The 12,289-nt window shown below is 30.4% G+C and overlaps 1 protein-coding gene across 2 annotated transcripts; it reads right to left on the bottom strand.

Moving 5' to 3' along the window:
- Window positions 1-5,511: 5,511 nt before the first annotated feature.
- Window positions 5,512-11,805, bottom strand: LOC108467147 (auxilin-related protein 1). 2 transcript variants are annotated; one of them, XR_008278368.1, is made up of 10 exons: window positions 10,660-11,805; window positions 9,643-9,869; window positions 9,355-9,551; window positions 9,142-9,271; window positions 8,935-9,032; window positions 7,047-7,112; window positions 6,800-6,889; window positions 6,482-6,658; window positions 5,939-6,144; window positions 5,512-5,721 (listed from the first exon to the last, which is right to left on the bottom strand). XR_008278368.1 is itself a non-coding variant. In XM_017767686.2 (9 exons), the coding sequence occupies exons 1-9, from the start codon at window positions 11,310-11,312 to the stop codon at window positions 6,106-6,108; spliced, it is 1,677 nt and encodes a 558-aa protein (XP_017623175.1). In that variant the 5' UTR covers window positions 11,313-11,805; the 3' UTR covers window positions 5,723-6,105. The 2 variants fall into 2 exon arrangements, 1 of the variants encoding a protein (XP_017623175.1); XM_017767686.2 differs by lacking the exon at window positions 5,512-5,721 and having other exon boundaries at window positions 5,723-6,144.
- Window positions 11,806-12,289: the final 484 nt, after the last annotated feature.

Here is a 12,289-nt window from a genome sequence, read left to right as displayed (position 1 = left end):
CATCACTATTCATTAACATATAAGCAATAATAATTCAATTCAAACAATTTTATTTGTATATCAACTTACCTCATACAGGAATGAACGGAAACGAACTGCTATTCAACTACTTTCGACTTTGTCCGATCTAATTCCATTTTCTTTGATTCTTGATCTATACACATTCAAATTTAACTCCTTTATCCACAAAATCATTCAATTCAATTCAAAAACATATAATTAGGGCATTTTACAAATTAGCCCTCATATTATCACATTTTAATATTTTAGTCCCTAATTGACAAAATAACAAAATACACAAAATTTCCTTATACACATACTTGGCTGAATATTCATGTAGTCCATATAGCTCATATCTTTCATTTATTTCACATTTTAGCCCCTCAAAATCTCATTTTCACAATTTAGTCCAAATTACTCAAATTCATCAAAATTTCAAATACAAAACATTAATCTAACACGTCTTTCATTTTTCATCAAGTAACATCACAAAGCTCACAATTTCATCAATGGCTCAACTCAAAATCTTCATTAATTTCCTAAATTGAGACATGGGCTTGATAAAACACTTGACAACGATTACAAAAACATAAAAATTATAATAATAAAAAAACAAACAAAACACATACCTTAGTTAAGCCAAAACCATAGTTGAACCCTAGCAAGCTTTTATGCTTTCTTTTCCTTTCAATTTCGGCAAACCAAGATGATAATGCATGAATTTTGGATTTTGTTTTGTTTAATAAATCTTTTATTTACAATTTACCAATTTATCCTTTTTAATCTCATTTAAAAACCACTAACTCATGTACATGCATGTCCATTCATAATTTAAAAGGTCTAATTGCATCATAAGGACCTTTGCTTTAAAAAGCCATAACAAATAGGAACTTTTAACAAATAACTAGCCACTTTTACATTTTACGCGACAAAGTCCTTTTATCAAAATTAGGCACACAAACGATCAAATTTTTATACGAAACTTTCACACATATTAATTCGTATATTATAAGCATGGAAAAATAATATTAAAATATTTTTTGACTCGGATTTTTGATCCAAAACCACTATTCTGATTAGGGTCTAAACTGAGCTATTACAACCATGCTTTCCTGAGTTCGCTGAAAATCATCTGATTGTAAAGAACTTTGTTTGCTTTCGGGTAACATAAAATTTTTCTAATAAAATTTTCTAACTTTTACAACAAATAAAATTAAAAAATTTTAAATAAACATGTGTGAAGATAATAGTCCACAATCTAATTACAAACACAAAAAATAACCTAAAATATAACCAATCTAAATATTTGAACCACAACCTTTGGCAAAATTATTTCATAACAATATAAAATAATAAATTCAAAGAATCGTACATACGATCCATAAAACATGTATATATCCAAGAATGTCACCTCTTATCAAAATTTAATCAAACAAGAGAAAGTTTCAAGAACCCGATAAATGGGTTTACACATAATATTGCACAACCTTGCTTTAATACTAATTGTTGGAAAAATCAATTTGAAAACAATGGAATAGTGCATAGTAAAATTTTAAAAAATTTCTTTTGATATCGAGCAGTTGTGATTTTTGTAGCAATAAACTCATTTACCTGGATCGTACTTGTGTTTTGTACGATGTGCGCTAAATCATTCCTGGCTCTCGACCACTCAATCTTCTCCACTATCCTCGATCTCGATTTGCTAGAGTGTAGGCTCTATATGCAAGTCGATGAAAACTTTATAATTAAACTTTAGGCTAGAAACCAAAAAATGAACTCCGTCAAAAGATAGGATTTGTTTGGAAAATAAATTTTCTATATTTTGACAGAATGTCAAAGCATGAAAGGTGTTTATTTGACCTATCCTTTGTCTCTATTTATAAAGAAAATAACAAGAGTTTTAGTAGAATAAAAATTAGCTGAATAATAATATTTTTATAGGAAAACGAATCCCACGAGAGTGTATAGGATTGGCGACTGCAAACCATCACTAAGATTAAGGTTTGTCGCCCCTCCCTATTATATCGAGCTATCCTAGCCTTGTCATTCATCAGGTCATTTATAAGCGCTAACTAGTCTTTAAACCGACTCATAATTTTTCCAAGCCCAATAAATATTTTCCTATGCCCAAAATATTATTTATTCATTTAATTAATTAATTATTTTCTCTACTCAATTATAATTCTGTTAAAGTCATAATGACTTTATCGTACTAGAATCTATGAGCAAATTAATTTAATTAACTTGTTCTTAAGAAACTATGATGATTTAATTAATTTAATTTTTACTTCAAACTTCAATAATTTAATTTTAGATTAATTAAATAATAATTCAAATATATAAATTAATTTCTAATCATCTCTTATTCACTGCAGATAGTGATACATGTGATCTATTTCCCTAGTTCACCATTTCACATTTTTCATTTCACTAATTAATGAAAAGCATGAATGCTATATCAAGATGACTGGGGGACCGATTGGACATATATAATTAGGGCTAAAATATTTTTTTATTAAGTTTCGACTCTTCATCTATTAATTACAACATTATTTAGTCATGAAGTCATTATACTAAAGTATCATTATTGAGCTCTCCTCATTATATAAACCTTTACAAATGCTACTTTAGTAAGTGCTTGTCCAATGACCTTGTTATATGCATGTTACACTCATACGATATCCTTAATCTCTTTGAGATAAATTTGTTCTCCCAATATGATCTGATTTTATCTCATGGTAATCATTACATATTTTTTAATGAAAAGTCAATTACTAACACACAGTAACTAAATCATTTATCTTAAAAAAAATGATTTGTGGCCATGATAATTTTCATCTATCATGTAATATCAATGAGAGGATATCATTTACCTTTATTGGGTTATGAAATTCACTATTGTAAGTGAAGCTATGTCATGTAGAAATCGTGTACCCAACATACCAACTTTTGGCTTTATTACTAATTGAATATAGGCTATCAATACACCAAAGTATATGAGTTATACACACATAATCCGTCACTTACTCAAGATTAAGGTAAGTCACACTATGAACGTCACAAGTGCATAAATCCATAAATGGATCTAGGATCTATTCTACTTGGTCTTACCGATGTATTGCCAATCCAGTCAGTAACATCTATATCTCTATCTTTTAGGAGTAGTCCACTTCAATACCTAAGACAAGGTATCTCCTTATTTGGACTTAATAGATGACATATTAGTCTTTTTAATTGAATTGCTCAATTTCAATTAGACCAAGGATGTGTTTAGATTATCAACTAATATAAGTCGTCTTCTCGCATTATGATCCGACCATGTAATGCAACTTAGTATTGGTTAAACATTAGATAATTATTTAGCCAATATTTCCTTTCATTTTACTTTGCATGAAAAAGCCATTGAGGACAATATACAAAAGATATTAATGATAACGATGGAGTTTTATTAAACCAATTTATTTTAAAATTAAAAGTTTATAAACGTAATCATTACACTAAGGGCATTAGATCCCATCATTCTTAAATATTTCTCTCAAAACTCATGATAATTTATTAAAGGCATAATGATAAATTTAGCCCTTCATATTTACATTTTTATGAATTTAGCTTTTATTATTTTTAACCAAAATTTGTTATTAACCTTTCAAAAGAGTTAAATTATTTTTATTTCACGTAAATGTTTAACTAAAACATTAATTTTTTAATAATGTTTGCATAGCAACCATGTGGTAGTCCACGTGTGTTTCGTTCTCACATGACATTATTTTTCTTATATGTCATGTCAACAAGTAATTTAAAAATTATAAATATTAAAATATAAAATAAATTCAATATTCAAAAAGATATAAAAAATTCATAAATTCAAAAAAAATAGCATAAAGTACGTGTGGATTGTCATATGACTGTCAAGTTTAAATATCGGCATAATCACAAATTAAGCCCTTAATACTTACTTCTTTTGTCAATGTTACCCTTTTTCTATTTTTTTAAGCTAAATTTGACGCTCAACCTTTTAAAAAAAATTGAATTTGACATCAACCTTTCAAAAAGAACCGAACTATTGTTTTTAAATGAAAATTTGACTCAAAACTTTAAATTTTTAAACATGTCAACCTGACAATCCACATGAACTTCATTTTTTTTTTTTGAATTTTTATGAACTTTTTATAATTTTATAAGGGAAAATCTTTGATACATTGCTAGTGAAGCTTTTAGACTCCACAAGGTTCAAGGTGATGACAAGTGTCCTATAAGGATATAATAAAATATTTTTAAAAACTAATATATATATAAGGGACACATGACAATGTTTTTAAGGCTGCTTATGGAACAAAAAAAAAAGTACACTGCAGTGTACCAAATACCTTTTTTATAATTTTAGATTTATTTTATGTTTTGAATATTTTTATAATTTTTAAATTATGTGTTGGCAAGACATAAGAAAAATAGTATCATATTAACATGAAGTACACACAACTGGCATACGGGTTGTCATGCCGACATAGTTAAAAAATTGATGTTTAGTTAGCATTTCCATTAAAAATAGTGACTTAATTCTTTTTGAATGATTAATAACCAAATTTAACTCAAAAAAAATAATAAAAGCCAAATTGACAAAAGATGTCAATATTAAGACGTAAATTTATCATTATACCTTAAATTTTTAAGGTTTTAATAAGCATTTTGTTTAAAAAAACAACTCAAAGGTTGATGGTCAAATTAGACCTTTTAAAAAAAAGCTAAAGGCCAAATTTAATTTTAAAAAAATAATAATGATCAATTTGACAAAATATATAAATGCTAAAGGCCAATTAGACAAAAGATATAAACATTAAGAGCCAAATTTATCATTATACTCTATTAAAATCAAGAAATCTTCTTTAACCAAAATCAATAAGAAGACAAAAAAATAGATGGTGAGTTGTTGAAACCGGAGATTTTTTAAGTAAATCTCACAATTATTGAAGCAAAACAAAGAAAAATATTTATAAAACAAGATGACTTAAACTAACAAATGAATGATCTATTTACTGTATACAAAATGGAGGGATAAACAAAAGAAAATCCAAACGAAAATGAAACAAAGTCTGTATTGTTATCGAAAATGAAAGATTACCCAAAATTTAAAAAAAAAAAAGATTTTCAACTTATCTGAAAATACCTTTTTCTGAAAAAATTACAAATAAAAATTCTAAAAGATTCTGAAAAACCTTTCGTTCTTATCTTATTATTATATAGTTAATATATAATTATCACAAAACCGTATCGAAATTAATTCATTTGCATCTGGGCATCCTTTCATCAAGTTCGTAAAATAGTTTCTATAATTTTTAATAAAATGTTATATTTTAAAAGATATTTTATATTTTATATTTCAGTTTTAAAATAATAATATAAGAAGACTGATTTCATTAAAAAAATTAAAATATACAAAATCACAAATAGCTTTCCAAATTCATTCATTTAAAATTGAAATAATTTTTAGACTTTAATTTATAAATCTATATATTTTAAATAAATAAAAAGGATTTATTGTTTATTAATGTTTACCAGTTATGTTATTCGCTATCAATGCAGAATTAAAATTTAAATACTAAATAGATCCAAGAAAATAGCTACCTATGACCAAATTGAAAGGGTAAGGTAACATTGGAGTAGTTATAGTAGTAATTTATAAGCTTGGAGATCTTTATCTGCTGCTCAGGGTGTTCGCCTTCCCTTCAAATTCAAACGCTCGGCATTAAATTTATTCAACAAAGAAAATGATAATTAATACAATTGATCTGAAATTACAACAAAGACGATTTTCTTATATTATATATATAGAGAGAGAGAGAGAAGAGAAGTCTATAAAAGCAAAAATAAATGAAACATATGGAATGGTGCGAAATCTACTTGCTTCCTGATAACGCATATTAAAAAATTTACTCCTTACCAAATCGCCTCATTCCTTGATAAAAGTTCCCGTGAGTTTGGACCTTGTCATCATTGCGAACCCATAACACTGCTACGGCTGTTCTTGCACCTTCTGTTTCAAGAAGGAACCATTCCCAAATAAAAATAGCTCGATTCTTCAAATGAGCTATTTATACTTTACAGGTTTTAAGAAAGTTCTTCCTTGTTGAACTTGTTCCAAGCTTCCTGTTTCAATGCATATATATAAATTAAAATCCAAAAGCCACAAGAACCGTTGTCAACTATATTTTAGTTTCGAACCACCCATGTATAACGAAAACTATAGTTTGTATTAAAATGATTACAAAACAAGTCTACTCAATTGAAAAATCAATCCATTTCAAATAAGTTTTACTCAAAGAACCATCACAATGGATAATTACTTGGTAGACTGACTACACCCACCACACCAAAAATCAGAGTTTTGAACTTCATTTTTCGTAAAGGACGCAATGTGTTCATTGAGGATACAACTAATGTTAAAAATGATTCCTTGTAAATGACAGTGAAACTCATACAGTACCTTGAGAATATCGAAAACCTTTTCAGCAATATATTTCTGTTCAAGAGTGGCACCTTTCTGCTGAACCTTATCAGGGTGGACACATAATGTGGCCTTTCTATAAACTTTTTTGACTGAGCCAGAGGTAATCAAATCAGTCAATGAAACTGGCTCCCAACCACATTCAGGCCAAAGTACCTATTTGTTAAGGTAAAAGGTTAGTTATGCGAACCAAGAAGCCAAATGTTCTAGATAATCAATAATTATTTCAAAAAATTAAACAGATAATTTCTTATTAGAAGAACAAAGCAGAGAATGGGAAAATGATGAGTAACACACCTGTTGCATTGATGAAAGCAGTGCACGCATATTGCCTTCCTTCCCTGCAGCCCAGCGTTTTATCTCAAAATCCATAGCTTCAGCAATCCTCTATCAAAATCAAGGCAAAAAACAAACTCCTTAAAATTCAAGAATTCATTAAATATGAATAAAGAAATGGTGCAAAAGCATGTAAAGTGCATGCAGCCAAGAAGAATAAGAAACCCCATGTCTAATCTACAATTAAGGCATCGACTGAACTACTTACATGTCTCTCTTCTTGCTCATTCTGTGATTGACGATCACGCTGATTCATATCAGCAACTGCTCTTGCCTGGCACAAAAACAACCTAGAACTGCTGAACTATGTTTTACAAGGACAATATACAAACTTTAAAATACACAAACACACATGCAAATATATATATATATACACAGAGAGAGAGAGAGAGAGAATGGTAGAGCAATAAAGGAGCCATGGTAAGCATTTGCCTGGCATTTTTGCCAGCACATTATGCATATCCAAGATCAAGATGACATAGGTAAGTCTTACGAAAGGAACTAAAGGGTCCGCGATTCAGGTTAGCAGCAATGTGAAAACTACTCAAATATACATGGAAGAGCTAGATGCTTGGCATTTCTTTGAGATTTTGTCCTGGGAAATTTGCCTTGTGCTTGGGTTGACACCCTATTGGAGGCCTCAGGCTATGAAGTATTTACTTGTGTGTTTATACATGTAAGGGAGCATGAGTGAAAAAATCAGAAACTTATACCTTTGTTGACATCAGACTGTACTTTCCTTACCAGTAAATTTCTTCTTATACTTCTACTAATCAATGTTGTTAAGCAGCTTGCCTAGGCGTTAAGGCACAGCAAAAAATCAACATTAAGCTTTTAACATTCTTAGGCGAAGCGATTTTACTGGGTGCTTGCCTTAATGTGCTTTTACTGCGCTTTGGGCTCTAAGCAAGGAAACAAAAAAGCTAGCTTGAGTGAAGCAGTGAGCCAATTTTAATTTTTTGTTCTTTTTAAACTCAAATACCCCCACTTAATAGAGTGAAGCGGTTGAGAGGCAACTTTTTTTTCTTTTTTTTTTTTTTCAACTCAGACCCACTCAATAGAAAAATATTTTAAGGGAAAAAACCCAAATACCCACTGTAGCAACTTTAATCTTTTAAGTTTCTTTTTCCTTTTTTTATTTTCTAAAGAAAAACTGAAATATTACTAATTCCTAAGCTGACTTTTAACTTTTCTTTTTTTCTTTATTTTTTTTTTCAAACTCAAAATATTATTATTTCTCTTTATTTTATTAATTATAAACCTACTATTCCTCAACTTTATTAGTTAAAACCCGATACAGACACTACGAAGCAAAACGTAAACATGTTTTTTTGGGTTAATATGTGTCAATAGTCTCTGTACTTATATTTCTAGGAATTTAGTCCCTCTACTTTTCAGATTTCCAAATTCAAGTCTAAAGGTTAACACTGTTTCTTTTTTTTTTTTGTTAAATTTATTGCTGTGATATTTTGAAATAGAAAAACTACTCACTTGGTAGCTTTATAATTAAAAAAAGATATTATGAACCTGATTTTAACATAAAAAAAAGTTTAACCAAGTATTAACAGTTGGACCTGAATTTTGAGATCTAAAAATTAAAGGCACTAAACTCTTGGAAGTGCAAGTACAGGACTAAATTCCTAATTTTCGAGAAGTACAGGGACTATAAGTATATTTTAACCTATTCTTTTTTCTCCTCTATCAATTCTATTATTTCTTATTCTTTTAGTTCTTTTTCTCCTCTATTTTATTTTCCTATTGCAATTTCTTTGCAATAAGTTTGGTAATATAAATTCCAAGCAAAAGATTAATATATTTCTTTTTTTTTAACCATTATTGTAATGGCGAAGACCTGAAAGTAATGTAATTTTTTTTATTTTTAACTAACAGACCAACCATAATACAATTTAATATGTATTTATATGTATATGCATGCGCCTTATTTTACTCGGGCGAGTGCTTTTTTTGCGCCCCAGGCTATATAGAGGACTTTACGCCTTGAGTGAGCCTAGCATCCTTGACAACACTGCTACTAATCTAATTTACACCTAATAATAGAAGAGTAAAAATAAACTTTAAGGTAAGAGTGTACGCACCACTCTGTCCTGGGTCCTTTGATGACGTCCCAATCTGGCCCTTCGTCTTTCTTCACTTTCCCCAGCAACTTCCTCAAATTCTCCAGACATTGAGGCAGCTTTTGGGAACAAAAATTATAAAAAAGATTAACATCAAAGAGCTAATGTACAAATATAACTTCCATAGCTAGACATAGTCCATTTCTATATTTCAGCAACATAAAATACCTCCAAAAATAAAAGAGAGGTCATCCATTCCATTCATCATAGTGACAGGAGAAGCCTTCTTTGCAGTGGATGGTGCACCTGCAGATGTCTTTTGCTGTCTGTTGTGCATATTTTTATCAAATATAGGATCCTAATAAGAACATAAAGAAAGAAATCAATGAAAAGTTCCGCAGTTTTCAATAAGTAGTGTACTTTTACATCTATAGTGCTCACCAAAGTAGTTGCCCTCATCTTTGGTGCACTATTTGATCTGGAACTCACACCAAAAAAGGATTCCAGGTCATCTTCTCCATTTGATTGAGTCTTTTTCGTAGCATCTTCAGCTTCTTTAGATCTACTAGACTTATTGTGCGCTCTCCCCATGGCAAAGTCCTCAAGTTCATCTATCAGAGATGCACCAGAACTCTTGGCTACATCAAGATGCTCTCAATAAGCTAATGATGGAATCAAAAAAGAATTATCAAATTGAGCTTTATTTTTTCCTGAAGGATAAAGAAGAACCTTTCTCTTCTTTAGAAACTTGTGCTGGTTTTGGAGGAGGCCTAAATGATTGTGAAGCATTTGAAGAACCACGAGGCTTTGTTCCTCCAGATCGATTAAGAACGCTGAATTCTCCCAGTGGATCCATGGGCGTTTCTGAGAAATTATATTCTGAGCCAAAATCAGAGTCTAATACAACAAAAGGTTCCTCTGATGATCTGGTTGACTTGGTTGTCTTAACATTAGTCCTACATAAAGAAAAATAAAATAAAAAATGCAAATAAGAAATTCTAATTTCTACATATTAACATCATAATTCTACATACAACAAAAGGTTCCTCTGATGCAGCTACTTCATAACATCCACCAGCAAATACGTGCACCAAATGTGATACAAAATCATAGTTATTGCTGAAGTCAAATACAAAACAACAGGGTCCAAAGATTACAGCTTCAATATCTTTTCCTTCCTAACCAGGAACACTAGCTCAACAATTTCCATTGCAATATTGCCTATGAATGTATAGCAAGTAATAGATTGCAAGCAGTCACAATTTTATGTTTAAGAAGCAAAATAAGAGAGGGATAAAATAAATAGTTCCGAAATCATGAGCTTTTTGTTGCCAATATTGATCTTGACCGTACATCTACACACAGCGATAACATTGTCCATGATTCACGAAAAACATTATTATTCCGATCCATAAATTTATCTTTCATATTGTATTCATGAAGTCTTCAGAACTAACTTATCCAAACTAATCCCCAAAATACAAATTTTGTATCAGAAAAAAGTAACAACTCTTACAAGTCACAATTATGAAAACAACTATTGTCCATTATTCTACCAATGCTTGATTTCTTAACTAAAAACCAGTATTATCCATCTCCATTATCAGCAATACACTAATAATACAGAAGAATCAAACGGAAAATTATTCAGCTAAAACATTAACACTCAAATCAACACTAATCACGCAGAAAATATATACAATTTTTAGTGAATAAATCATATTCATTTTTAGCAAGTATAAGTACCTATTAACTGAAGGGCTGCTTGCACCGAACCCGGGTATCAAATCATCAACACCAGCCTCATTATTCACCGAATCCCACGATCCACTCCTGCTAGAACTCTTCAATTTCGCCGCCACGCCACTAAAATCACCCAGCAAGTCACTGGCAGAACCCTTTTGCTTGGTGGAAGAGACGAAGGATCCAAAATCATCATCGTTATTTGCATTTTGTGAGACGGGCATTCCTCCAAATAAATCATCAACAACGTACGAATTCGCAGATGAAGATTTTGAGCCTGAATTCAATAACATTGAAGCCAAATCGAAAGATGATCCGTTACTGCTACTGTTATTATTACTTGTATTAGATTGCTTCGTCGTGGCGTTTTGAAAACCACCAAAATCGTCGCCCAAACCAAAAGAATTACGGGAGTTTGGCTTGGGGAAAAAGTCGTGATCGTCGAGCAAAGAACCGTTACTGGGACCCGAGTTCCGCGAGAATTTTGAAGAGAACGACATGGGGTTTCGGTTCGAGCCTGAATCGAACCCGAAACCCCAGTCGGTGGTTGCGGTAGCAGCGGCGGTGGCGGTGGATCGTTTGGCCTGCGACATCGGAACCGATTTTCCTTGCGGTTTTAAGCCGTAACGCTCTGTTAAAACGCCAAATTCGTCCATAATTTCACTCTTTATCAAAAAACCAAATGGATAGATATCTTTTGTGTAAATCAAATATATGGGTATTTCCCAGAAATGAATTCCAACAGATCTAGGAATCCGAGATGAAGATTTGCTTTGGGCAAAAAAGAGGAAGAAAAAAACTATATAAAATCGGGTATTTCAATCAAATTGCAGAAAAATTGGTCTGAGAAAGAGAGAAACGAAGAGAGGGTTAGGATGCAAAACAAGAAAAGATGAAAGACACAAAAATGGCGAAATTCAACAGAGGGAGATGAAAATTTTCAGAGGAAGACGAAGAAAAGGTCTTTTCTCTCCGATTCTTCCCCTCTCTTTCTTAAGCTGAGTGATGGGCCATCATATCTGCCGGTCTTTTTTTATTTTTCATTTTAAGTGCTAGAAAATTTAATATGAAAAATAAATAAATTGATAATCATCCAAAAAAGTCAATAAATTGTCAATTTATCAATTGGCTGATGAATTTTAAAATACTCCAGAGATAATATATGGGAAAAAATGGATAAATTTTGGTTGATAAAAATAATAGAAAAACATCAAAAGAAAAATTGTTAATTTAATGATATCATCTTACAACAGACTAACAAAATAAATAAATAAACAGCAAACATGTTAATCATTCAAGAAATAAATTTTTCATCAATGAAGCATTTCAAATTTTGCTTTAAGACTTTCAAAATTAAATAACTTCAATTTTAAATAAATGGAATGAAAAATACGACTAAAGTTATAAAATTACCATCTAAGCGGAGTTAAATTATATTTTATTTTTTACTAAAATAAATAAATTAATTTATATGTATTAAAAATATATAAATATGCTCAAAATTTATTATTTAACAACGACATGAAAAATAATTTTTAAAGTGGTATTAAGATCCTTATGCTGGGAGTTATTTGGCATTTTGTCTCTTCTACTTAAAAATGGATAAATTAATTTATTTACGTTATATCAAAGA

Source organism: Gossypium arboreum, chromosome 2 (genome assembly GCF_025698485.1).
Source record: "Gossypium arboreum isolate Shixiya-1 chromosome 2, ASM2569848v2, whole genome shotgun sequence".
In the NCBI taxonomy this organism is placed as follows: Eukaryota; Viridiplantae; Streptophyta; class Magnoliopsida; order Malvales; family Malvaceae; genus Gossypium; species Gossypium arboreum.
This window is presented reverse-complemented; position numbering and strand designations above follow the sequence as displayed.